At 49.1% G+C, this 25,396-nt stretch overlaps 2 protein-coding genes across 3 annotated transcripts; one reads left to right on the top strand and one right to left on the bottom strand.

Moving 5' to 3' along the window:
* The first annotated feature begins 1,947 nt into the window (after positions 1 to 1,947).
* LOC131271724 (myotubularin-related protein 13) lies at positions 1,948 to 14,523 on the top strand. 2 transcript variants are annotated; one of them, XM_058273238.1, is made up of 15 exons: positions 1,975 to 2,037; positions 4,328 to 4,340; positions 4,892 to 4,906; positions 6,760 to 6,827; positions 6,902 to 7,875; positions 7,975 to 9,027; positions 9,112 to 10,293; positions 10,375 to 11,021; positions 11,220 to 12,023; positions 12,087 to 12,717; positions 12,934 to 13,089; positions 13,161 to 13,379; positions 13,464 to 13,588; positions 13,671 to 13,759; positions 13,848 to 14,523. In XM_058273238.1, exons 1-15 carry the CDS (start codon positions 1,975 to 1,977, stop codon positions 13,938 to 13,940), a joined length of 6,132 nt encoding a protein of 2,043 aa, XP_058129221.1. In that variant the 3' UTR covers positions 13,941 to 14,523. The 2 variants fall into 2 exon arrangements, with proteins under 2 accessions (XP_058129220.1, XP_058129221.1); XM_058273237.1 differs by lacking the exons at positions 4,328 to 4,340; positions 4,892 to 4,906 and having other exon boundaries at positions 1,948 to 2,029; positions 6,742 to 6,827; positions 6,902 to 12,717.
* A 2,318-nt stretch (positions 14,524 to 16,841) lies between these two features.
* On the bottom strand, positions 16,842 to 24,022 carry LOC131259166 (uncharacterized). The gene is made up of 6 exons (XM_058260601.1): positions 23,508 to 24,022; positions 22,255 to 22,508; positions 20,835 to 20,975; positions 18,911 to 19,051; positions 17,507 to 18,836; positions 16,842 to 17,394 (listed from the first exon to the last, which is right to left on the bottom strand). Exons 1-6 carry the CDS (start codon positions 24,020 to 24,022, stop codon positions 16,842 to 16,844), a joined length of 2,934 nt encoding a protein of 977 aa, XP_058116584.1.
* Positions 24,023 to 25,396: the final 1,374 nt, after the last annotated feature.

Here is a 25,396-nt window from a genome sequence, read left to right as displayed (position 1 = left end):
CACTCGCAATGTGGCTCCATCATATTTGTCGTCACTGAGAGGTAGTCCTTTTCCTTGCCCCAACGTCTTGGACCAGTTTTTGTCCAGCATCAGCAAAAAAGCTACTCCAATCATAGTGAACTGGTTGGCTGGAAGCGAGCTGTCAAAACGCTGGCTGATGCAAAATTTGCGTCTGGTAATGATAAACACTTTGTGATTTCCGATGAACCAACTTTGGAGGTGGAATTTTATTGCAACCTTATTCTCCTCGTCTCCAAGGTGCATCGTTCTAGGGGAATAAATACCGCGTAGCGTGTCGGCGCATAGGAACCTAACAGCACCAATCTATTCAACATTTGGGTGCGGTCGGGACCAAATATGCTACTAATCTAGCCCGAATTCCTTCAAACAGGGCGAGACGTAGGGAGAAACAGTGATAAGGGAGACCCCCTAGAGTACAAACATATTTTTCGATTACAAACTAGGTACGGTACGGAGCGGAAAAACTTCGAGCTGCGTGTGTATGAGTGCGTGGCCCAGCAACAACTTTTCAACTTTCCACGATTCAAAGTAGGAAAGCTACTATATCATAATCTTTATCGAACAAGCAAAGTAACTCTTGTATTCCTAATCAACCATTCAGGCGGCATCGTCGCTATCGGGGGCGAAGGAGAAAAAGATGGAAGAAAGGCGAAGGAGAAAAAGAGGTTCTGGAAAGGAGACCGAGAAGAATCATAGAAAAGAGCATCCGGCTTGATCCGGCTTAAACACCGAGGGGGTGCAGAACCTTTGCATGTTCGTGTGTATATGATCTCATTTTGCGTGTGATGGCATCGGGGTTGCAAGCAGCACAAGAAGAAAAAAGCGCAGCATTCCAAAGCACTAATTACAGATGATAGGAACAAAACTCCCCAACGTGTGGCATTATCGCGACCAATTCTATCTCGTCCGTGTCCGTGGTGCATGGCAGTTGTTCGGTCTGACCAGTTTGTGATCCAATATGTGTCAAAGTGCATCGCTGCCGTGGGTTGTCGAGGGGGGAAAAGGGAAACGAAAGTAAAGTGAGTGAAAGCAGATGACAATAATCTAGGTGTGGTGGTTCTTTGTTGTACAGTATGCTACGAGTTGCGCCGGCACTACCGCCTGCTGCTGCTCCTTCATTGGAGCGTTTGCACGGAAGCCGACGAGCGCAGAAGAAAAATAACAAGTGCAAGTGTGCATAGCAGGCCGTGGTCGGAAAAAAGACCTTCTGATGTATTTGTTACTAATGTGTTCTCTTCTAATAGGAAGCCACAAGTGTAGGAAGAAAAGAATATTTCACTTCTAGCAGAGGCACACATCATTCCGCCCCGAAGGGTGCAGTGCGCGCGCGTGCTTGTGTAGTGTGTTCCCAGATGATCAAGTGCAGTGGCAAGTGACAAACAAACGAGGGAGAAGAGGAAGCAGCAACAACGGATAGAGCGACGTCATCTTTGCCTCGCGGGCGAGACCTCACACCAGAGCAGCCACAATAAATACCGGCCGTCCCGGGACCGAGCGGTCGCGTCCGCATTAATTATTGGAGCAGCAGCCGCGGAACAGTACGGCATCGAAACCGAAACCGAATCATCGTCACAATCACTTTACCAGCAACCCCCTAGGCATAAAAAAGTAAAACTCCGACGCAGGCACAAAAAGGAGAATTAAATCATCATCATCATCATCAACCCTACCAGCAGCATCAGATTCGTCATCGCACGCAACGTTAGTCTTGGCTTGTCTCTAAGATTCATTGTCAGCGGGAACCGGAGGTCGAGCTCTTGCGCGTTCCGTACCCTTCCGTTCACTGACTTCGTCCCGATGGTACCACTGGCGGCGGAGTACGAACGGTGCACGTCTTTCGGTGACTAAAGGAGTCGCTGGCCTTTTGCACGCCCGTCGTTGTCGTCGTCGTGACGCACCACCACCGGTGTTACCGTTTTTCGGAAGATGGAAAGTTCGCGTAATGAGTCGAAAATGTCGCGCCTTGCCGATTACTTCGTCATCGTTGGCTACGACCACGAGCAGGAGCGTAAGTTGGTTTCATATACTTAAAGAGGGGAGCGGGAGGTGGAGGAAAAAGGATTGGGCATAAACAAGTGCCATTCAGAAACCTTTCGTTAATTTTAGCCTACAGCTCTTTTCCGCATTACTTGCAGATGGGATTATGATGCGCGGTCACCGGGTTGGACGAATTGCCTCCCCGACGAACGCCTGTTGGATTTGGTATGGGGACTGTGCGATCTGCAATTCAATACAATGTGCAATTATATGTAACTTCTATCCTTCTATGGAGCGAGAACAACGATAGCCGGGGCTGCTGCATACGGTGCATTTGCAGCTGCACAGAAACAGATCGCCTGATTCATCATAAATAGCCTTTGGACAGCATTGCGTACGTTACAAGACTGCCATGTTCCATACGGCGTTCAGTTGCAATTGTGTACACTGTCCGCCCCACATTCACTTGTGGCTGTAAAAAGGGCTCGGAACCTGTATCGATCATTCCAAGCAGGGAGTGGGCGATAAGCCGCAAGAAAGAAAGCTAATGAAGGAATGATTCAAAATCCCCGTTTGATCGCATAGGGAGAATCGATGTACATGCACCGACGACAATGATCCGTGTCCGGGATGATAAGCATGCGGTGTTATTAACAAAAAAAAAACAAACGTGTCGCTAATAAGGCGATACAAAAGTGGGACGGTAGCTGATGATGTCATCACGGCGCGTTCGTTGCGCGAATGCGAATCAATTCGTGGCATTTCGCTTAGAATTACTAATTCCCCCTCACCAATAGAGATAGTACCACTCAACACTCAGATGGTACCTATTCTCAAAGTATCATTATGACGGTCAGAAACCTTGACCGTCTATAAATTTTCGTGAATTTTGAATATAAGGAAATACATCCCTAATCTGTACGTCGAAAATAATTTTGAAAGGAGATGAAACAGATGTCCTTCTTGATGTAGGACATCAATATTATGGAAGCATCCAAACATGCGCTCCTTGACTCTGATCTCATTTTTCACAAGCCCCATCCGATATTGTTAAACTCATTGAACAAGTTCAACAGCATGCCATTGATCTCGAATTCAGGGGGCTCTTACCTCATCGCTCGGTACTAGGAATGTCTAAGGCACCGTGGTCTGGCATCCGTTGGAATGCATTTGAATTTGACCCGCGTGCCCTGGCGAGCACCAGAAGCCAACAACTAATCAATCCAATCTGGTGTCTTCTAACTTACAAGCAACGTTGTCGCTCGACGCTCCTCCTATTCTCTACTGGAAGTGTCTCGAGCGACATTTCGTCGAGCTAGAAACCGCACAAAAACGCGGCTCAGCGATGATGGAAGCTGAGAATCTTGCTTTTTTGTTATTGATATACCAATTCATAATCGAGCATAAAATGTTCGAGCACAAGAACTTGCTTGTTGCGTTTTTTTGAGTATTAGGAATTTGGTTTTCTTGTAACAAAATCAACGCACGGCATTGGAATCGTTTGTAAACAGGGTTGTTTTTTCTCTCTTAAAGTCTTTCCCTCACTTACACCCCCCTTCGTGTGGAGTAGGGAGCCTCCTTTACTACTTTCCCTCTCGCGGGGGAAAAACACTATTAAAAATCGTATTGCTATCGCTTTTCATTCCATTTTGCTGCCTATGTGTTATGAGGTGGGGGGAGAGTTCCGTCCATCGGAAATGTCACCATCCCGTCCGTGTCGACCGGCCGCTCTGTTTGGATTTTCCTTTTCGCGATCTCTCGATCGTAACGGATCGCATTTTCACATTTTCAACTTCGCTTAACTCGGTGATCTGACTGGAACCGCTACACTGCAGTGTGTGTGTGTGTGTGTGTGCCGATGGTTTGTTCCGTCCACCTTGTGCTGTGGCCACTAACGAGCTGGCTAATTGTCGTTTCACTGGCGCGTTTTTCTGGGCCGTTTGCAAGGCTACGGCTACAGCAAAATCTACACATTCGCCACACGCCGGTGCTTACATAAAATTGTTTGTGGCGTTTGAGACGAACACCTCACACACAGACGCACGTGTGGTGGTTTATGAGGTATTTTTAATGTGCGCAAGTTTTTCACTTTTTTTGTGGGCTGATATTGTATCCCCGTTGCTGACGCAAGTTCATTATCCTAGTGGCCAGTTAATGTAACCAAGCGGAGCAACTGTCCAAACCACAAACCATCGTAGAAGAATTGTGTGATCTTTAAGCATACAAACATAACGATTGCAAGCTGGGAAAACACCATGCACCCGTTTGCAGGGGTTTGCTTTTTCTTTTCACTATTACTATCGATTGATAAGACAGCAATTTCCCTTAGGCGGATGTCAGGGGTCCGGGGGAAGGAGATTTATATACTCCGTCAAACATAGCGAACGCCATTAGCATGACGCTAGAAAATGGTGCGCATTTTGTTAGCGAAACCTGCCCCCTAAGAGCGGGATATCATTGTCGCCAACATTATCGGCGTCATCACATCATCGTCATTATCATCGACGTCTATCCCTGTAAATTGATTTCTTTCATTTATACTCACTTTCTCACTTAGCCAGTGTAGTAGTGTCTCAACCGATCGTCTTTCATTACAGGCGGAGGGAAAACACCAGTCAGACTCATCGCGTCTCGCAATAAATGGTAGTGCCTTCAATCACTTGCACTACCACTGGCCACTTTCGCCCGACGGTCCCGGGGGCGAGAAAATGCCGTAGAAAAACACCGCACACAAAATCCGTGGTGGAGATGGAAAATGTTGGAAATCTTCACCGGGTTCGGAAACCGAGGTCCGGCCTCCCCTGGAAAAGGGGAAGCAGCGAGCCGTGGTCAGTGTTGAAAGAGGCCCGATGTGTAATCTAAACCATTCGCTTCCCCCCGGGTGGGCCACAAGGGAAGCCGACCGGCGGTAGGCACCACCACATTCCGGTCGCGCCACGGGGGTGAGTGCGCGTTGGGGCTGAAGTTCGCCTCCGTTCGGTGTCCCACTCCTTTGGGGATGGAGGATAACATCTTCTACAGCGGAACATAGCGTGGTGGTACATCGTCAGTCGTTAGTTATTTGTTTGTTTATATTGAAGCATACGGGGGAAAAGGTGAAAAACATGAAGCTTGTGGAGTTTATTGAATTCTTTTCGTATGTAGTTTCTGGCCTGAATCTTCAGCAATCCTCTGCGTCAGCGGTACAGTTCATAAAAATTGTCAGTTCGATTAAATGGAACACGAAATCCACGGTTTTTGCACTTTTGCCTATCGTCAACCACTTCTTCCGATATTTGGAACAAAACGTCATACATGAAAAACTAACTAAAATTCTATTTTTCACGACACTATGTTAATTAAACGAAGATTTCTTTTTTTCTCTTTCGATGGATGCAAATTGATCTCGGGTCGATCGAGAGTAGTACTTTATTCGGTTGGGATCTGAAATAGACCAAAGACTTTGTGATTGTTTGTGTAAGCATTTCACTGACGTTTTTGTCCGGACTATCCGGACTACAAGAAAGTTTATCTTAATTATGTCTGTTTTAGAAAAACGTCGTTACAATTATGGTTGATTGCGTATCTCGCAAGACAACTTAATTAGTTGCTGTTACTATGATATACATCGTTTCCGTCTTTCATTAATTTCACCGACCCCACCGCTCCTGCCTTGAAGCGCAACCGCAGGAGCGTCCGTTTTCCCTTCAAAACCCACGGACAGGGGTTTCCCTGCTCCACACCACCACAGCGTACCATATTGGCGCGCTGGTGTTATGTGACCGGCGATGGTGGCGCTTTCGATGGAAACTGCTTTTATGCCTTTTTTCGCTTCACCTTTTTACCGCATCGAGTTTCAGTTTGTTTGCCCACCGGCGGTGGTAGTGCTAACCGCGAGGAATTTGGCGCTACGTCGTCGTTTTGCATGCCGCGCTCGCTCGTGTTCGTGTTTGGCCACCACCCTCCGCTCGAAGGAAAGCAAATATTTTAAATACTGATAGTGTTGCGATTTTATTTTCATTCCTCGGTTATTGCCGTCGAAGGGGAAGGGAAATGGCACACCCGGGGGGGAGGAGGTTCGTGCGTGGCCACAAACATTCGCTCTCTACCCCGGTGCCTTATCAATCGGAGAGGGGGTTATCGGGTGTGGATAATTGTAATCGGAAAAGTGTAGTACGTGCTCGAGAGATTGATTTCCTCGCACAACAATCGAGCGGTGGATACATTTGAGGCAAAACCTCGGTGGTAAACAGTTTCCATGGACAAAGGGGCACTACTTTAAGTGTGGAACAGATCTAGCTATGAAATTATGAAATGAAAATGCCGGGCGAAACAAATTTAAATAAAATCGTTATGATGGCAGGCATTCGTAAAAGTGTACTGCACTAGGAATTGTAATGTTCCATTTTCACTGCATAAGATTGTGTTGTACCTAGCATCAATCTCTAATAAGTATTCTGCAATTCGTAAGATTGACTATGTTTTTTCGAGCATGGAGAAGTTTGAAAATTCACATTGTTTTCCTTGGAAAAAGTATCATACGAAGCGGAGTCAAATGTACAAAACACTCATTGATACGAAAAGAAAATGTTTCCCTTTAAGAAACGCTTTAGTTTGAAACATTTGGTCTGATTCACGTAGATAATATGGTCGTATAATTTGACCCATACGTGGTAAAAGTTAGCTTTACTCCGGTATCAGTTTGTGTTGTTATATAGTTCATCGGGAAATAATATTAATGAATATATTTTACGTTCGTTGCAGGAATCGGTTCGAGGAAAGGAAAAATTGTACAAAGGTTTCCAGAAACAGACTGGCCGGACACACCGTTCATCGAAGGAATAGAACTGGTATGATAGGTTTTTTGTGCGCTGCGTTCAGATACAGATGACTTACCATGACGCTCTATTTTCCACCCCGCTAGTTCTGTCAACCGCAAGGATGGGCCCTCTCAACCGTCCGCCAGGAGCCACAGTTTTTTGTGTCGGTGCTGACAGACATGGACGGCAATCGGCACTACTGCGCGTGCCTTTCCTTCAACGAAACGATCGCCATCACACCGAGCAAACCGATCGACGAGGAAGAGGAGGATGATAATCTCTCGCCCACCACTGGTGGACGCGGTGGGACCGCGGCTGGTCCGGGTGCTGGTGTGCTGGTCGGCAACAGCGGCAGTAGCAGTGGCCCGCCGTCAATAACACACCACAGCATCATGTACGCACCGAAGTGTTTGGTGATCGTGTCACGGCTCGAGTACATTGAGGCGTTCCGGAACTGCCTCGGTACGATCTACACCGTGTACCTGGAGAGTCTCAAGTTCCAGCTGCACTATCTGATCGGTAGTATCCTCGGTTGCATCCAGGTGCCGCCCCCCGGTGGTCCACCGGTTCGCTTTTCGATCGGTGCCGGCGACAAGCAGATCCTGCAGCCTCCACTCTCGAACACACTCCCGGTGACCGGTTCGTGCGTCAGTTTGCTCTTTCATCAACTGGGAATTAAGAACGTGATGCTGTTGTTTTGTGCCGTCATGACCGAGCACAAGATCCTGTTTCACTCGACGAGCTACACCCGACTGACGGACAGCTGCCGGGCGTTGACGGCACTGATGTATCCGTTCCGGTACAGCCTCGTGTACATTCCGATACTGCCCGCGTCGCTGCTGGAGATACTCACCATGCCGACCACCTTCATCATGGGCATCCACAGTTCGCAGCGGTCGGAGATTAGCGAAATATTGGACGTGATCGTGGCGGACTTGGACGGTGGTTCGATACACATTCCTGAGTCGTTGGTGCCACCGATTGCGCGGCTACCGGCATCGCTGTGGGACTCGACCGAGCACGCACTGCGGATGGTGCTGCATCCGGAGTTGGCCCTGGCTGACCTTGCCTTCCCGGTGTACAGTGGCGTCCCGGGGGGACACCCGATGCTCGGTTTGAACAACAACATCAATCAGGCTGTCGCTCAGATAGGGGGCGGCAATAACGCCAGCGCAAGCAATGGGTACAGTTTTCGCGAGCAGAAGAATGACATAATGTTGGACAAGGAAATACGGGCCGTGTTTATGCGACTGTTTGCCCAGCTCCTGCAAGGCTACCGGTCCTACCTGACGCTGATTCGCATCAACCCGAAACCGATCATTCAGTTTCACCGGGCAGGGTTTCTTGGTGCCCGCGACCTGCTGGACTGCGAGTTCTTGTCACGCGTGCTCGACAGTATGTTCTTCACGGGGTTCGTGACGGAGCGAGGGCCACCGTGGCGTGCGTGCGATGCCTGGGACGAACTGTACAGCACTATGAACGATCTGCTCAAGACGGAAGCGCACGATCCGGCTCTCGTGCTCGTGCACATACAGGACCTGGCGAAGCAACTGTACACCAACGAACACCCGAACCCACAGCCATTCCAACAGAAGGTACTCCGACCGCCTGACGGAGCGTTCGCGCGCATCCACCAACCGCCGATGCCGCTGATCGATGGGCAGGAGGTGCAGAGCGTCATCAACGATGGGCTGCAGGCGAACGATCTTCACGCACGCATGCAGCCGGTCCGGGCGAAGCTGCGGATCGTCCCGATGGGACCGTACCTCAAGCCGGCACCGCAGGAGTCACGTCCGATCGTTAACAATAGTGCGCGCAAGCTAGAGGTGCTACGGAACTGTATTAGCTGTATCTTTGACAACAAGATCACGGAGGCACGCAAGAGCTTCCCGGCCGTGCTGCGGATACTGAAGCAACGGGAAGCCCGGCTAACGATGTGCCGCGAGCTGGCAAAGATAGGCAACCAGGGCAACAAGCAGCTTGATCATCAGCAGTTCGATTTGGTGATCAAACTGATGAACCGCGCGCTGCAGGACGACTCGGTGAAGGATGAGTACGGTGTGGCGGCTGCCCTGCTGCCCCTTTCGTCGCTCTTCTGTCGGAAACTGTGCACGGGGGTGTTCCAGTATGCGTACACCTGCATCCAGGATCATCCGGTGTGGAAATCGCAGCAGTTCTGGGAAGACGCCTACTACCAGGAAGTGCAAACGGCCATCAAGGAGCTGTATCTGCCGCTGGCTAACTGGCCAAAAACGACCGGCAGTGGACCTGGCGGTGCTATCGGTGGTGGAGTGCTCGGTGGAAACGTTGACAGTTGTTCGCTCATGTCGGCATCCGTTTCGCGGGATAAACTCGATCGTGCGTCGATCCTGTCGCGGGCTCAAGAACCGTCGGCGCTGGAGATCGCTGCGGATCAGATGCGCGAGTGGGCCACGATGGATGCCGTCACCCAGCAGGAGCTAACGAACAAGGAAGAGAGTACGCTCTACAGTCACGCGATTCACTATGCTTACCGCATGGTGTATCTACTAGTTCCGCAGGACGTCGGAGGGGCGGTCGGTCGGGTGCAACGGGACAAGGATGGGCGCCATCTGGAGGACGACACTAGCGTGTCGAACAGTGTTATCGAATCGCGGAGCCACAACAGCGACCACAACAGTGACGAGGGCTTCGAGGAACCCGATCCGAGCGAAACGGGTACCGCGGTCACGAAGATGGTGTGCAAGTTCATCGATCGCGTTTGCACCGAGGGTAACGTGACGGCGGAACATGTACGCAACCTGCACCAGATGGTACCGGGTACGATTCAGATGCACATCGAGATGCTGGAGGCGGTCGCACGGGAAGCGAAACGTATTCCACCGATCCAAAAGCCGAAGCTACAGTATCCGGTGCTGCTGCAGGACGAGAAGATTATCCTCGAACTGCGTGCGTACCTGCTGGCGGACGGGCGCGAGGACAAGGAGGGTGGTAGCAGCGGGACACTGCTGCCGGCCGAGGGTGCTCTATTTCTCACCAACTACCGTGTGGTGTTTCGTGGCTCACCGTGCGATTCCTACTCATGCGAGCAGAGCGTCGTACGGGCTTTTCCCATCTCGTCGCTCACGAAGGAGAAACGCCTGACCGTCATCTATCTGCAGCATGTCGAACAGGTCCTACCGGAGGGTATGCAGCTACGCTCGTGTACCTTCCAGCTGATAAAGGTGGCGTTCGACGAGGAAGTACCCCAGGAGCAGGTTGACGCGTTTCGGAAGGCGGTGCAGAAGGTGCGCTATCCGGAGGATGAGTTCGGTCATTTTGCGTTCGCCACCCACGGACTGGCGCATCCGGGTTTGCTAGGCCCACGGCACAAGGTGAAGGAGAAGAACGCAACGCTGAAAGACTTTGCGAAGAAAACGTTGCTCCGGACGGCGATGAAGGCGGGTTTTAAGCAGAAGGCGGGTGCGACGAAGCGCAAGTACATCCTACCCGGTAACGTCGAGTACGGCGTGGATGGGTACGGCGGTGGTATGCTGGGTGGAGGTGGAGGTAGCGGTGGACCAGGGGGAGGCCTCGGTGTTGGTGGTATGGGCGAGAGTAACAATAATAACGATGACGATGATGCGTCCGACGATGGAACGGATACGCTGCCCCGGGTGCAGGTGAAGGATGTGGAGAGGCTGAAGGAGCGGAGCTACGTGCGCGACTGGTTGCGGTTGGGTCTGGGTGATGTGCAGACGACCGGTTACCGGATCACTCCGGTTAACAGTAACTACAGCGTGTGCCGGACGTATCCAGCAATGCTCGTCTGCCCGAAGGAAGTGTCCGACGACTCGCTACGCTGTATGGCCCGGTGTTACAAGCAACATCGTATCCCGGTGGCAACCTGGCGCCATCAGAATGGCGCGACGCTGCTTCGAGGAGCGGTACCGCAGGCGAAAGGTGTGATGGGTATGTTGAAGGGTCATCCGGGCTCGACGAACACATCGACCGACAGTACAAGCTTCCAGGAGCAGGATCGATACTTTGTTCAGGTGATCAAGATGACACCACACACGCGCACCATCCGTCACCAAGCGTGGGGCCTGTCGGATTCGAACATCTCGCTCGACTCGCTCGCGTTGGCCGCAAGCAATCTGATGATTCGCTCGGATATGTCCACGCTAACGCCCGATATCGGCCGGAAGCATCACAACGTGTCCGGTGGGGATGGCAGTGCGAACGCGAGCGGCGGCAGTTCCGGTGGTCTCTATTCGATGAACAATTCGTCCTTCTCGAGCTTCGGTGCGATGCGCTCGAACGTTGTGAAATCGACGAAGTGGGCCTCCCTCCGGCCAAATCGCAACTCCATGGCGGTGGGAGGTGGCGGCTCGGGCCCGGATTCAAGCAGTCTGCGGGATGTAAACCACTGGGACCAAAGGGATCACCATCATCACGGTGGAGGGGCTGGCGGTGGTGGTGGTGGTAGTGGTGGCCATGGACCATCATCAGCGCATTACACCTTCCAGCGGGTGCCGCTCTACTTTCTGGGCGAAAAGTCGCAATCCAAGTCGGCCAAGCTGTCGGAAATGTGTGCCGAGTTCATCCCGGTGGACTACACGGACGTGCGGCACTCGCGGACAGCGTTCAAGAAGCTGATGCGTGCTTGCCTGCCGTCCTGCGACACGAACGAACCGGATCAAACGTTCGCCAAGCTGGTGGAGCAGTCGGACTGGTTGCAGCAGATTCGGGGTCTACTGCAGCTCTCCGGTGCCGTGGTGGATCTGATGGACCTGCAGGAGTCAAGCGTAACGTTGGCGCTCGAAGATGGTTGGGATGTGACGGCACAAATATCCTCCCTGGCCCAGCTCTGCCTCGATCCGTTTTATCGCACTATCGAGGGCTTCCGGGTGCTGATCGAGAAGGAATGGCTTGCGTTTGGACACCGGTTCGGACATCGAAGCAACCTAAAGCCCAACTCTAGCTCCGGGTCACCGTTTGCCCCCACGTTCCTGCAGTTCCTGGACGCGGTGCACCAGATTCAACAGCAGTTTCCGCTGGCGTTCGAATTCAACGAGTTCTACCTCCGCTTCCTGGCCTACCATCATGTGTCGAGCCGATTCCGGACGTTCCTGTTCGACTGTGAGTTGGAGCGGGTCGACTTTGGCATCACGGCGATCGACGATAAGCGTGGTTCGCTTAACTCGCATCACAAGCACGTCGTCGAGGCGCTGACGATCTCCGACGACGATAATCTCATCTACCCGGGTATGGTCGGGGGAAGCGGAAGCGGCGGACCTAGCGGAAACGGTGGTCCCGGCACGGTGGGAGCTTCCGGCGGTGCGTCTGGCGGTGTCGGTGGACGGGCAAATTCTAACACGCAAAAGTTTGGCCCCTCGCTGTTCGACTATATCGAGCGGCAGCACGCAAAGTGTCCAATGTTCTACAACTTTATGTACACACCCGATCCGGAACGGACGGTGCTGCGACCGCAAAGTTCAATCTCGTTGCTTGAAATCTGGTCGTACTACTTGGGCGAAGAGCTAGCCCAGGGTCCACCGTACGATCCGGAGCTCGTGGGCAACGACGGAATGGATGACGACTGCGACTACATGTACTCGTCGACGGCGATGGCGGGCGGTGTTGGTGCTGGGAATGCCGGCAGTTTGGGCAGTACGGGGGGCGGTGGCGGTGGTAACGGTGGACCATCGGGTGCGCTGATGCGGCAACCTCGTCGGCGTGTGGTCACGGTAAACTACGACAGTTTGGCCCGGTACGAGGCGGATGCATTTACGAAGCTGCTCGACGAGCTGAAGACGGCCGAATCGGAGCGGGGACTTTTACCGCAAAAGTGGCGCCAGGTGTGGGATAAGCTCGAGCTGCCACATTCCGATTCGCTGACACGTCACGCGTCCTTCAGTAGCGCACTGGTGCGTTCGCATGGACGAATGCGACACAAGAGGTGAGAACCGAACGACGCACAAAGGCTTGGTTGATTTTTGTTTTTGATCGGAAGAATTTCAATCGAAAAGTCCATGTAAGGATCGCTAATGGAAGATGATTTACTATGAGGAAGATGGTAGGATACTATAAGCAATCGTAACTGTCACAGACCGGCTTCATCAGTGCTCTTCTCTATGCAATGGAATAATTTTGCCCCAACTTTTCTCCTTCGCAGGTCCACTCTGGAGATTCTCATGCGCGGAAGGCAGGCCGGTTTCCATCAGGAAAACTTCCTCCATCCTCATCGTTTTGAGAAGCACGTCTACTCGGCTCCGGTCAACTGCAACCACTGTGGCAACGTTCTCTGGGGCCCTCTGTTGAACAGCATAAGGTATGACGATTCCTTCCCATCCGGTTGTGCTTTCGCTACTGACGAGGTTCCATTTAAAATCGATTTTGCAGATGCGTTGACTGTGGTAACACGTACCACGAAAAGTGTGCCGAATCGGTTCCCAAAAACTGCACCAAATATAAGGCGGTCGAAAACGGTAACCAACCGACGCTCGCGCGCACTCAGGACAAGGACAGTGTCACGTCGAGCGTGAACACAACCAACACCAACAGTCAGCGGTACTACGAGCAGTACGACAGCAAGGTGGCCGACGATCGAACACATGAAGGGTAAGGATAAGACGATCGCTGTACGATCATAACGAGAGCTTTTGCCTATGGTATTTATTGCTTTATCCGTCCATTTTTTTCTAGCTACCTATACAAACGTGGTGCAATCCTAAAGAACTGGAAACAGCGCTGGTTTGTGCTGGATTCGCACAAACATCAACTGCGGTACTACGACACGATGGACGACTGCAGTTGTAAAGGATTCATAGGTAGGTGGCCCGAGTTACTACTCGACGATACCTACAAGGGATCGTAGTATTTCATTGATCCTGTCCCTTTTTCCTCTCGCAGAACTAGCTGAAGTACAATCGGTCGCACAAGCGCCCCCACAAACCGCACCGGCTCCTTCGAAGAAGGTTGATGATCGTGCGTTTTTCGATGTAAGTGTAAGAGTGAAATTCTTTTCACAATCGATACCTCTAAGAAGAATCGTTTCTACGTGTTGTTTTCCTTCCCTACATTTTGCAGCTCAAAACTAGCCGACGCACGTACAACTTCTACGCCCAGGAAGCGACCAGCGCGCAGGAGTGGATCGAAAAAATTCAAGCCTGTCTGCAGTAGACACACAACTACCTCGTGGCTCACAAACACTTTGATGCAGGCCAGCAAAAAGACTAGATAAAGTTATTATTGCCTCCAGCATAACAATGGGTGGGGGTGGGAGATGGCTTATATGGTCGTTCTTCATTCCCGGCGTTATTAGCATACAGGCATTTTGGACAACCCGAAACATCTTCCGTTTCGCGTTATTGTTAGTTCCAGTTCTGTACTATAATACTGCTTTCCTTTGGAAGCATCAACAGCACAGGCTCACGTGTGTGACGCTTGAAACAAAGACCATCTCACTGCCGCAAAAGGGCAAACTTTATAATGCTCAATAATTAAAAAGAAAAGCACGGGCTTTGGTAACGCATGCCCTCACGTTGCATCAATCCCCCCAGTGAACAAAAAATACTGAGGCTGGGTGCCTTTTGGAGCACGAATTGCTTCGCGATATTCTTTGTGTTGAACTAATACTGACAGAGGAAAGCGCTACGATAATTCCATCTGGCCTTTGCTCTGCGTGGAAAACATTTGATTTAAGAGGACAGTAACGCGGGTAATCTCAATCATTCTTTAATTGTATTTTTGTTTCTCCTCCGTTCTCGTCATGGAAGCAAGCATTCTCTCTGTTGATGCAAAAGAAGGATGTAAACTCGAAACAATTAAGATGAACTCAAACCTGTATCATCTTGCTGCTCAACGATCGAGACGATCGACAGGAAACAAGGGACAGTGTTGTGTCACGTTGTGAACGGAACCGAAGCTTGTCCCCAAACTGTTTTGTTTTGCAAACAAGTGGAGGGAGCAAATTATGTTGACAAATAATGTTTTCAATTATTTCAATGTGATATGTGATGTAAAGTAATAGTTTTCATGGTTATCTAAATAGGCAGTAATACTATCATCTATGCAATACCGTAATTAAATCATATTTAGTCGCTAACATTATCGGCGAGTGTGAGGTGGAGCAGAAACAGCCGTAAACGTACCACCCCTCCAATGCATCCAAACAAATGCTCCATTCGGCAGTCGGGTTTGTAGCATGACGAGGTAATTTAAAATTACCAAACCCTAGCGACCAGCGACTTTCCTTTCGTCCTCCGTATAGAGCAAACACCCGGCCACGCGGGCGCGCGCGCGCGCTGTACAGTGCCATGCATCGATGTAAGGTTTTAGTTTCAGTACAGCCAGGTCTTCAGGGTAACGCGGCTCATTCAAACGCGTGTGAACGTGTGGCCCCTCAACACTGCCAGCGGTCGGGAGCTCCGACTGGTTCTGGTATATCTGCTTTTCGTTCCTTTCCTAATGCTCTATATATATAGCTGCCGTTCGAAAGAGCAGCGAAATGCGTAGGCTCGGAACCTTCCAAAGACAAGACACAAATATTAAAAGCGCTGGGGATGAAGGAAAAATAAATGATCAAACTTTATGCACTGATTTTGTTTGTACATAGCAGATGCGTAGTCAAAGGGGGGCGGGACGAGTTAAAAAGTGGAAAAATTGTGTGAAGTGTGAAGCTTCCTCGTTAGCAACACTGTTTTTGGTAGGAGTTTGTCAAGTTGCAGATAGCCGTTGGGTTCACAGAATAATGATTGACATAGGAAATTGAGACATATTTATCAGTGAATCATTTTTGGCGCTTTTTAAAATCAGCTCCTTCCATTTCAGAAGAACCGTGCGGCAGAGTAGAAACGTTCGTTTATTCGTATTCTAATCCGTTTCGACACTACTCGAGCTTAATCGATCCTCAGTCATATCAGTTTATTCAGCCCCTAGCCGGTGCCTGGTGAACGTAGTCTATTTACCTATGCCCACAGTGCTTGTACTTTTTTGGTTTCAGACGAACCAATAAATTCCCACCAGAAACTCCATGGATAACCGTAATCGCATGCGAGAGAGCTGAAAAAGAGGTCAACCGGATCCGTTAGGATTGCCGATCGAGGTGCGTTTTTTTTTCCTTTGTCCTCGCTGTGGACCAAATTATCACGCTTTCGTTATGTGATCGTTATGGGGATGAAGTAGACATACATGAGGGGAATTTAAGAGAAAAACCAGAGATAACCTTAGTACTATGCTTTTCGCTAGAAAAACGGCGCGCCCCGTTGTTGAATGATATTATACCCGAACCATGGACTAAGGGAGGACGGCTCACCAAGGAATGATTACACCAATTGTACAAAATACATATATACACACTACATAAGTAGCGAAAAACTATGTTTCAGTTCGACTGGTGCGGAAGTGCGGTTTTTTTCTGCTGCTGGCATTCAAAATGGCACGAACCATAGCCGAAAGACAGCGAGGGGACAAACAATAATTTTCTGCAGCATAGAGTACTCACACACCTTACCCGCCTGTCTGTTAGGTTCCCGTATCCAAATGAATAAAGTAAATGTATGTTGTCTATTTATGCTTGGGTTGAATGCTTCTTTTCATTTCACACCAACCGTCGTGTGTCGATCCGAATCATTCATAGAAACACTAAAGGATAAAAGATTTTCGAACACATTAATTCTCATTTATTATCGTATCTTTGAGTCTGATCTGAGACCATTATATTTTTCTTATTACCATTATATTATCAATTGTAGGATATCAATCAATTGTAAAATATCTGTTCGCCTATTTAATAAGTATTAAACTTTCTATGCTTATAGTTGTCGTGATGTAACTTTTCTTCCAGGTTCTAACCATAGGAAAACTCTTTTTGGTATTTTATTCTAACTTCTAATTACTTCCATCTTAGCATAATTAAGTCACACATATCAATCGATCGATACTTTCCTTCACTTTCTACTATTAAAGTTAGAGACAACCATTACTTTCTAGAGGGAACGCTTGGGTATTCGGATTAACATACAGATGGAACGATGAAAGCGCAGTTTTCTAGGGACATCCTGAAAATATCCTAATGCTCTACTAAACCGCTGTCCCGTTCGCAAAGTCATACTGTCCCACGGTGGAACCGCTGAGAAAGAGTTGAGAGTGTGATTTGCGCCGCTCCTGTTCGATGCGATCGAGATCGAAGACGGGTGACGGTAGGGAAGGATGCCGGTTGGTCGACACGTCCGGTTCCTGTTGTGTCGTACCATCGTGGCGTTGCTGTGGTTGGGCCATGCGAATCGTCGCTGGAGTGGCCGGTTGACTGACCGGTGAGAAAACCAGCGGCGAGAGGATTGTAGCGCGACGGTGGAAGTGATGCTGGGACGTTAGATCTCCGATACTGCGATGCTGCACTTGGGGCACTAGAGGGGAGTGTCCGGCTGGGGGTAGTTGAGGCTGCAGTAGCGGATGGCCATGGTACCGGTGGACGGATCCTCCCAGCGTAGATGAGTAGTTTGGTGGATCGAGATACTTGGGGCAGTGAATGGTGGAGGTTTTCGAAGCATGATGGTAGTGCTGCTTTTCGGGTCCTCGATGCCATCCAGAAGTGATTCCATCTGCGGTGAGATCACCGTGCGATGCATTGAGGCTGTAAACAAAATCATGACACATGGTATTAGTTCTTCTGCATCAGAATCATCCAAAGACTATCTAAGAGGTTTGATCTAATGACAAGCACCTAAGAGGTTAGGAAAACTCACCGAACGGGGTCCATCAAAAGCCCACTGGCCGACACACGTTTCCTTTCCAGAGCTTGCCGTTCCGCAAAGCCTCCGGTTTCGTCCTCGGGTTCACTGGATGGTTGCCGGCGGTGCTGAAAGTTACGTGGCAGGGTCTGCCGATAGTCCACCGAGCGTGCCCTCCCGATCGGATCCCGACGACGACCGTATTCTGCCCCTTCATCGTCCACCACAACATCCAACGAATTGTCCGAACGTATGCGCTGCCGATAGCCGGATATGCATGGTACCGGATCGTGCCCTCTCCGTCGCCACGACTCCGACGCGGAATTACGCCTACGATGCGTTCGGCTACGTGTAGAACTTCCCGACATGGATGGATCTACTACGAACACACTCCGGTAGCTGTCGTCCCCGTGGTGTCCATCGATGTAGTAGATGTTTTTCGGTTTTGGCCGTGGGCCCACCTTCTTGCAGAACTCATTGAACAGCTTCTCCTTCGAGAGTTCCCGGGTAAGGTATTGCCGGGAGATGCCACAGATGTTCCCTACCTTCGGCCGGCCTTCCCCTCCATCCGGCTGTGATGGTGATCGATTGCCGGACCGTCGACCGCGTGTTTCTTCCTCGACGGTCACCGGAAGTAGGTCCGTGTAGGTGGAAACACTGCGCGTGAGCTTACCCCCTGGCGTCCACCGGGGAGCGTCAAAGGTAGCGCCTGGTGAGCTGACACTTTCGATCGCTCGCCCACCATCGCCACTGAGCCGCTCGCCTGGGCTTACCTCGGATGGGTCCGGTTCGGTGTAGAGTAAATCGGTGAGACTTTTTGTAACGCTACCGGTGTGGCCTAACTTTCGCGCATGCACTCGACAAGCGGGATCATCGTTGTCCTCCCGTCGTGGCCGCTCGAAGTAGTACCTCGGTGATCTTACACCACCCTCCAGCCCATCGTACGGGTAGCGGTAGTCAACGATCGGTGGGCCGAATGGCTCCTGACCGGTTTGTGCCTTATGGAGCTGTTCGCTTCCGGGCGGTACCCACTCACGGCGACAGTGCATGTTGTAGTGGAACCCTTCGGAGAGGTTCTGATAGGTCGGATAGTCCTGCTGGCTGCCAGGGTGATGGCGGTGCAGATGCTCCTCGTACTCCTCCTGCTGGACGTTCGAGTAGATCAGCACGTTCAGAATGCCCGACAATTCCGTGATGATGAAACCGAACACGTACAGCAGGAAGCTTTGACCGTAGCGAAACGTGAACTGGGCGGCCTGTAGGGAGGACCTCGGGCGCAGCTTCGATCCTATCTCCGCCTTCAGTATCGAGATGTACATTATCAGCCCGATCAGCATCAGCAGTCCTGCAGGATGGCAAAATCGAAACGCATAATTCGTAACACTGACCCCCAAGCGGTCGCTCCAAACGGCACCTTACCGGATATTATAAATAGCACCCCGGAGACGAAGTAGCAGATTTTGTGCTTGGTCGAGCACATGGCCACCAGGAACAGGCCGTAGCTGACGATGAGTACACCGTTCGAGGCGAGAAAGAATGGTGACGAGTGCGTTACGGTATCTGCAAACCGAGGAAGGTCGATAATTATTTCCGGAAACATGGCACCTGGCTGAGCGGGGGGAAAAAAATAATCCTTATGCGTGAAACTCCTACAACTACTCTCTCCATCGTGGAGTAAGCGAAAGGACCTGCAGCAGCTTTCAGACCGAACCGCTCCGACGGGCCAAACACTCCGGCAAGCAAATGGTTCACTTCTTGAACACGCTTCCTTGTTTTGATTGGCATTCGGGCGCAAAAAAATGGACCTGTCCTGTGCCGGAGTAGAATTGGGACGCACCAAAAAGTCACCGTTTCGCATCGTAATTGGATTATCGGTGCATGATACCGGTGTCTGTTTTGAACGGCGTCGGTTTATTTGGGTCTTTGGGCAATGTTAGGTAATGTTGGGCGGTCCCTTCGAAGCAGCATAAAACACGTGACGATGTGTAGCAATCGCTCAGGCAAAGCAAAAGGCCGTCAATAAGTACACCTGCCCACTGGGTAGACACTTTTGTACCGACTTTCTCCACGGGTTAACGGTAACGGCGAGTTGCTAAGGTGAGCACCGTGTCGTCTTTGATCATTTTGGGATACGGCGGCATAGGGTCAGAATTAAAGGCAAACTATTTTGGGAAACAGGTGGCATCATGAAAAAAAAACACTTGCAAATAAATCCCTGCAGGGAGAGAGTACTCGAAATGTTTGAAGATTAAATAGAATAGTCTAGTTCTTTCATCACAAGTTCCATTAGTTGGAGCCATTTCCCTCTAATGCTCAACAAACTAATGCAGAATACAGTGTGTGATAAAAATAGCCTGATGTTTATATGACTTATCACCGTCGACACCTCTTTCTGCTTTTGCATGTACAAAATATGGTAGGAACATAAATAAAAAAGAAAATAAAATTTTCCCACGATCCAAATCCCTAGTGACCCAAAATGCACGCCCGAATGCCAGCGGCTGCCCACAACCCAAAGGGTCGCCACTTGGTACACCACCATGCTTCGGAAAAGTCCACCAAACATCTTGCTTGCAGCTCGTCCGACGCTTCCGGAACCGTTTAATCTCGTCTAGTGGGCCATGGCATTTGGAAGAGTGTAGCACTGCGATTAGGGGGGCAAATAAGGGCGACAAGCGTCAAACCGTCTCGGGTACGGTACGGTACGGGACAATTATGCCCCGGTATTCAAACTCACCAACGTGCACCCTCGTCGGCTCTAGGTCTGATCCAGCGTACGTGGCACGGTTATCGGTGCGGTCATTCGACTTGACACACAAACAATCACGAGCCATCTATTTTGCACGAGCATCTAAGCAAACTGGGCACAAGCCGGGAAATATGGTGTACAACTCCGGTATCGGAAAAAGGGGAGGAAACGGAAAATCTCGGTCAATCGGTGAGCATCAGTTGTCGCGCGACCAAGAGCCACGAAAGGGAGGAGAGTCCGTGGGACAATGTGCCCGGTGTCCCTTATCGATGTGTATCGATGCACACTTATTTCACCCCGGTTTAGGGCCGGTGGCACACATTCCACACATCAAAAGAATTGCTAATTTTATTACACCGTAATGAGGATAAAGCATCTTCAGGACTTGCCGTGGAGGCTTTAGGGGTCAATGTACAATGTGGAGACAAACTTTTTGCAATTCGAACGCTACATCCAGATCATCGTATACGATGAGGGTGAGTGCTTACGGCGTACAATCATTGTCAGAGCGGCCACGTTTTTAGAGGAATTTAAAACCACGCCATCGGTTTGCTTTAAACAAAACGCTTTAATCTAGCAACCTGCGGTACTTACAAGGTATTGCGTTGGAGGAATCGTTCGGATCTGGACTGTAACCCTCGCTCGGGAAGTAATCGATGCTGGCACACTGGAAGTCAGCACCTCCCACCGGTTGTTGCTGCTGCTGGTGGTTCTGCTGTCCCGGGGCGGGGCCACCTGTGGAAATTGTAAGGTCTTTAGGGCGTCGGCAAGAAAACGTAAAGGGAGAAATAGAATTAAGCATAACGCATCCGCAGCGCAGTTTTTCACCATCGAGGGGTCGTGGCAGAGGTTTCCGACTTGAGCGAAATCGAGTTGCCAACCAAAACCGTACGGCATACGACAAAAAATTGAAGCACGAAGAAAACGGCGAAAAAGGGCAGAAAAGCGCAACAGACGAATGAACTTACAACCCCCTCCCAACGCTGCTCTCAAGTGTCATTTCCGATGTGTCGTACCATCGGTTTCCGGTGTAGTAGGGAATGGCGAAACATCCTTTCCAACCACCCTTGCAACACCTCGAAAACGCGGAATATTCTTGTTGCATCCTTTTACTTTACACACCGGCCTTCTTGCGGTATTCCTGAAAAATTCCTGTCGATATTTTTCTTTTGCATTTTCCGATTTCCGATTATTACTGGTGAACCGATTTAACCTCACCGTAGCGGTGGCGATGGCTCTGGCATCCATCCGGCCCTGTACGGAGAGAATGAGTTGGCAAAATCTTTCGCTACCTACAGAAAAGATTATGAAATCCTTCTTAAATACAAGCAAATTTAAATGGCAGAGCTAGTGGTTTGCCATTAAATTCTTCCAACTGAGCGTTCGTTAAAGCGAGCCGTGGATTGATGGTGATAATGGGAGCGCGATTTGTTGCCTCAGAACAGGATAACTTTGGTCGGGTGCAGCTGTTTTGATGGTTAAGTCAGTGCCGGAAACGGTAGTGAGGGAGTAGCTTGCGGCAAACGAAGACTCCTGCTCCTTTCCCGTTTGCCGGCAGCCAACTTGATGGCCAAGATTCCCATTTATTCTGGTGAGAATTGTTCGGCACGGAAAATGAAATCAAAAATCAATCTTCTATTACGGGTGGACCTTCGCAACGGTTGTTACGTGCGTCGGAGATGGTTACTTCCTGGAAATGTTGCTTTTATAGCGAGTCACTTGGTTCCGCTAGTTTTCCACATTTAAAGGTACACGAGAAAACCGTGATGGGCACTAATCAAGAACGAGTACAATTTTCTCTGGCATAAAGTGTCGTTTTGGAAAAGGACCCGATGATATTTCGCCCTTCATAGCGCCGCTAGGATAACTAGTAAATATTTTCTGCCATTGCAGCGGGTGTTGGATTGGATCATCCGTTCGATTCAATCCGCAATCTAATAAACGTTTATTGCATTTGTCCGATTCATGGTGCTATTTAGTGAACTTTCGTCTCGTGTTCGACCGCCCAACTTACCGGTGTATTTACTGCACAGCATCCAGAGGGAAGATCGAGTGTACTTCGTAAGGTATCCGCCGCCATCGTCCTTGATGGCCGGTATAAGGTGCGGGTGCACAATGTTCAACTGCTGATTGGGGAAGCTGGCGGAAGTGGGCGGTACGGTGGCACTGTGGTGCGTGTTATTGTGGTACGCGGCCAGTGGGATTTTCTCCTCGGTAAGCAACCACTGCGGACCAACCACAGCCGCGATCACAAGGGCCAGGGAGAAGCTGTAGTGTCCAAATTTGTATACCAAAAGTTAGTCAGGGGCCTATATTTAAAGCAGGGTATCTAGTATAGCAATGTGAACCAAATGAATTAACAGAAATTACATTGAAAGGACATTTTTAAATTAAAAATTTTCGCAAGTAAAACATAAAAATTATCTGTCGCTAGTGGCTGATTTTTTATCGTAAATGTGTTTGCATCCTTTGAATGGAAAAGAACCGCTAGTATTAGACTGTTAAATTAGTAGAGCGGGGCTTTGGGAATTTGGAAGGGCCAAGCCGTATTAATAGTTCTATATCATTTTTTTTCTTGTCTTGCTCGGGATTTAAATTGCTATGAAAATGAAAACCTATAATTTGATATTGACAGAACTGTGAACCTAGGGTAATGTCTATTAGTTCTTGATTGAGGTCTGTTATATGAAATTAACGTGCCACCTCACTCTCGGGAAGTCACTGATGTTTAGTCATTGGAATCAGAGTTCTTTTTTAAATAAAACCACTTTGGGTTCACATTTCAGCTAGATTTACAGCGCAAAGTTTACAGATGTTCTAAGATGCAAGTGGTTCAACAATCGGAACGATCATGGTAAAGGAACAGTTACCAATTTGCCTAGCACAAATGATCAACGAAGCATTTGACAAACAAATACTTAAACTATTTACTCAGTAGGCCTGGAAAATCATCATGGTATCACATCTTCAATACGTTGAGGTAGATTTTATGTTGTCGAAAAGTTCGATTAACTATGACACTTATCCATCAGTTTTTATACCAGAGAATGTTAATTTCTGATTAATAGCTCCACGTTCTTTCAGAGTCGATCTGCTGACTTCTTTGAAAAGTCCTTCGTGACAACACAGTGTGGATGATTTTGGGAATAGTGGTTGAAGTATTCCAATTCAAAAAAGTAGCACAGTTTTTACAATAGCTTTAATGCGGGTCACAGCACGAATAATTTATGAAACATTGCAATTTAAAGAATTCGGAGTATCTCTCACCTCGATACAACGGGCGTGATGATCAGCATCCAGTATTGTGTCCTACTCGTGCCTACCGATTGTTCTGAACCCACGCTAGACAGCGTGCGAAAGGAGCATATTTTCTTAATCTTTTCAAAGCGACCACCACATCCCTCATCGGGCGTTTCACCGCGGCCTTCATTAATGCTGAGGCCGGAATCTTCCCGACAGAGCCGGTGCCCTATCAACGCCAGATCACCGTTGGTAAGCTCCACCTCGATGCCACTGTCGTCGTAGGTGTTTCGCCTGTCGTAACCGCTGAGCCGTTCCGAAACCGTTGGCACGTGGATACCACCTACCATCGACTCCCGACCAAACACACCTGAGGTGTATGCATCTGAATGGCGTTTGTACTCTTCGACTGGAGGAAATCGTCTAATGGCCGGTGGATATACTGCCGGCACGCTGGTGTCCATCATTGGTGGTGAATCGATGGTGTTATCCAGCGACAGAGTGGACGGTACGCGTCGCTGGGGAATCGAATGGACACGCATGTTTCGCTTTCACAATTGTTAAAGATACAAAAATAAGTTGCTCAATTCAATTGAATTTTCCCATAAATCTGGCGCACTTGACCAAGAATATCACAACAGTTTATTCTAAACACTATGGGACGTAGAAGATAGTTAAACGTAGACCAAGCGCTTTCCCGCGTTGCACTAACGAGTTGTGCATACGGCCACCGACGAAAGGCAACTGAACGAGAAAACGTGTCCGAAAACGAACGACCACGTGGCGGATCCACGAACCACAAAAGTTCGTTCGGAATCGTCCACTTCGTCGTTGGTTCGCCTCGACTAGCTCATGCTTCGGAAAAGCTCACCGACAAAAAATGCAAATACCGAGCATGTTCGTCTCACATGGAATTGGAAGAACAAAATCAAACTTGGATGAATTCTACGTTACTGCAAGCTAGATAAATCAAAAGACAAACAAGCTTATAAACATTACTTCAACAATTTTTATAATTTGTAACATGTGGTACCCTATTTACGTATGTTTAAAACATGCAACATGAGCACTGGCTATCACTAAAATACAATTGCTTTCCTAGTCCTTGCAGTACAAAAAAAATAGCTTGACTGTGTGTACTAATCATAAAACAAATGCTTTGATTCGACACGTAGGTCTCTGTTAATTACATTTAATGATAATTGTTCCCTATGGTGGAGGATGAGGTAAATTTAAGTATTACCTATCGTTCGGGATTTGAAAACGTACCATGTTCATAATTTGTGCGCTCACTACAGACTTATTCATCTATAGTCAGGTGTATGCAGCTGTAGAACTGTATACTGTTACTGCAGTCAAAAGGGCTTTTGTATCATCAGTTCTGAGTTAAGATGAATTTATTTCCGGTATTAGTGTTGTTGAGTATTGTGTCTCAGATTCTTACAATGGAAGTATTACCAAATCGCCTACGACAGTTTATCGATAGGGCATTTCAAAGAAACATTAAGACGGTGTATCTTGTCGGGCTGGAAAATTTGCCTTCCTTTGGAGAATTTTGTGTTTTGCCGCATCCCAAATTGATACTGCATCAAAACGAGTCGATTGCTGCCGTCGACGCGACATATTTGGTCGTGCTCTACCTAGAGCTTTCAACTGGAGTTAGTATTAAATAACTATATGGTTCACGGATTGTGAAAATCTAATGCATCCTTCATTTCTCATTTCAGGAAAAGTTGTACAACTCTTTATCAACCGTTTTGAAGATCGTTGGACGACATTCTACGAACGCTAAGTTTGTGGTGCTGATTGACGATGTGTTTCTACAGGGTAACTGGCAGCCGGCGATCCGAGATATTGGATACATGTTTGCATTTCATGGAATACCATACTGGAGTGTAACTGGTCATCGTGAGGCT

Source organism: Anopheles coustani, chromosome 3 (assembly GCF_943734705.1).
Source record: "Anopheles coustani chromosome 3, idAnoCousDA_361_x.2, whole genome shotgun sequence".
Lineage (NCBI taxonomy): Eukaryota > Metazoa > Arthropoda > Insecta > Diptera > Culicidae > Anopheles > Anopheles coustani.
This window is presented reverse-complemented; position numbering and strand designations above follow the sequence as displayed.

Bases quoted from the DNA above. Each gene is read 5' to 3' on its own strand.
- LOC131271724 (XM_058273237.1), top strand. From the start codon at position 1,948: ATGGAAAGTTCGCGTAATGAGTCGAAAATGTCGCGCCTTGCCGATTAC. The intron at 2,030-6,741 runs GTAAGTTGGTTT...CGTTCGTTGCAG, and splicing joins CTACGACCACGAGCAGGAGC to GAATCGGTTCGAGGAAAGGA. The intron at 13,760-13,847 runs GTAAGTGTAAGA...TACATTTTGCAG, and splicing joins ATGATCGTGCGTTTTTCGAT to CTCAAAACTAGCCGACGCAC.
- LOC131259166 (XM_058260601.1), bottom strand. From the start codon at position 24,022: ATGCGTGTCCATTCGATTCCCCAGCGACGCGTACCGTCCACTCTGTCG. The intron at 22,509-23,507 runs GTGAGAGATACT...TGGACACTACAG, and splicing joins ATCACGCCCGTTGTATCGAG to CTTCTCCCTGGCCCTTGTGA. The intron at 17,395-17,506 runs GTGAGTTTTCCT...TTTTGTTTACAG, and splicing joins CTTTTGATGGACCCCGTTCG to CCTCAATGCATCGCACGGTG.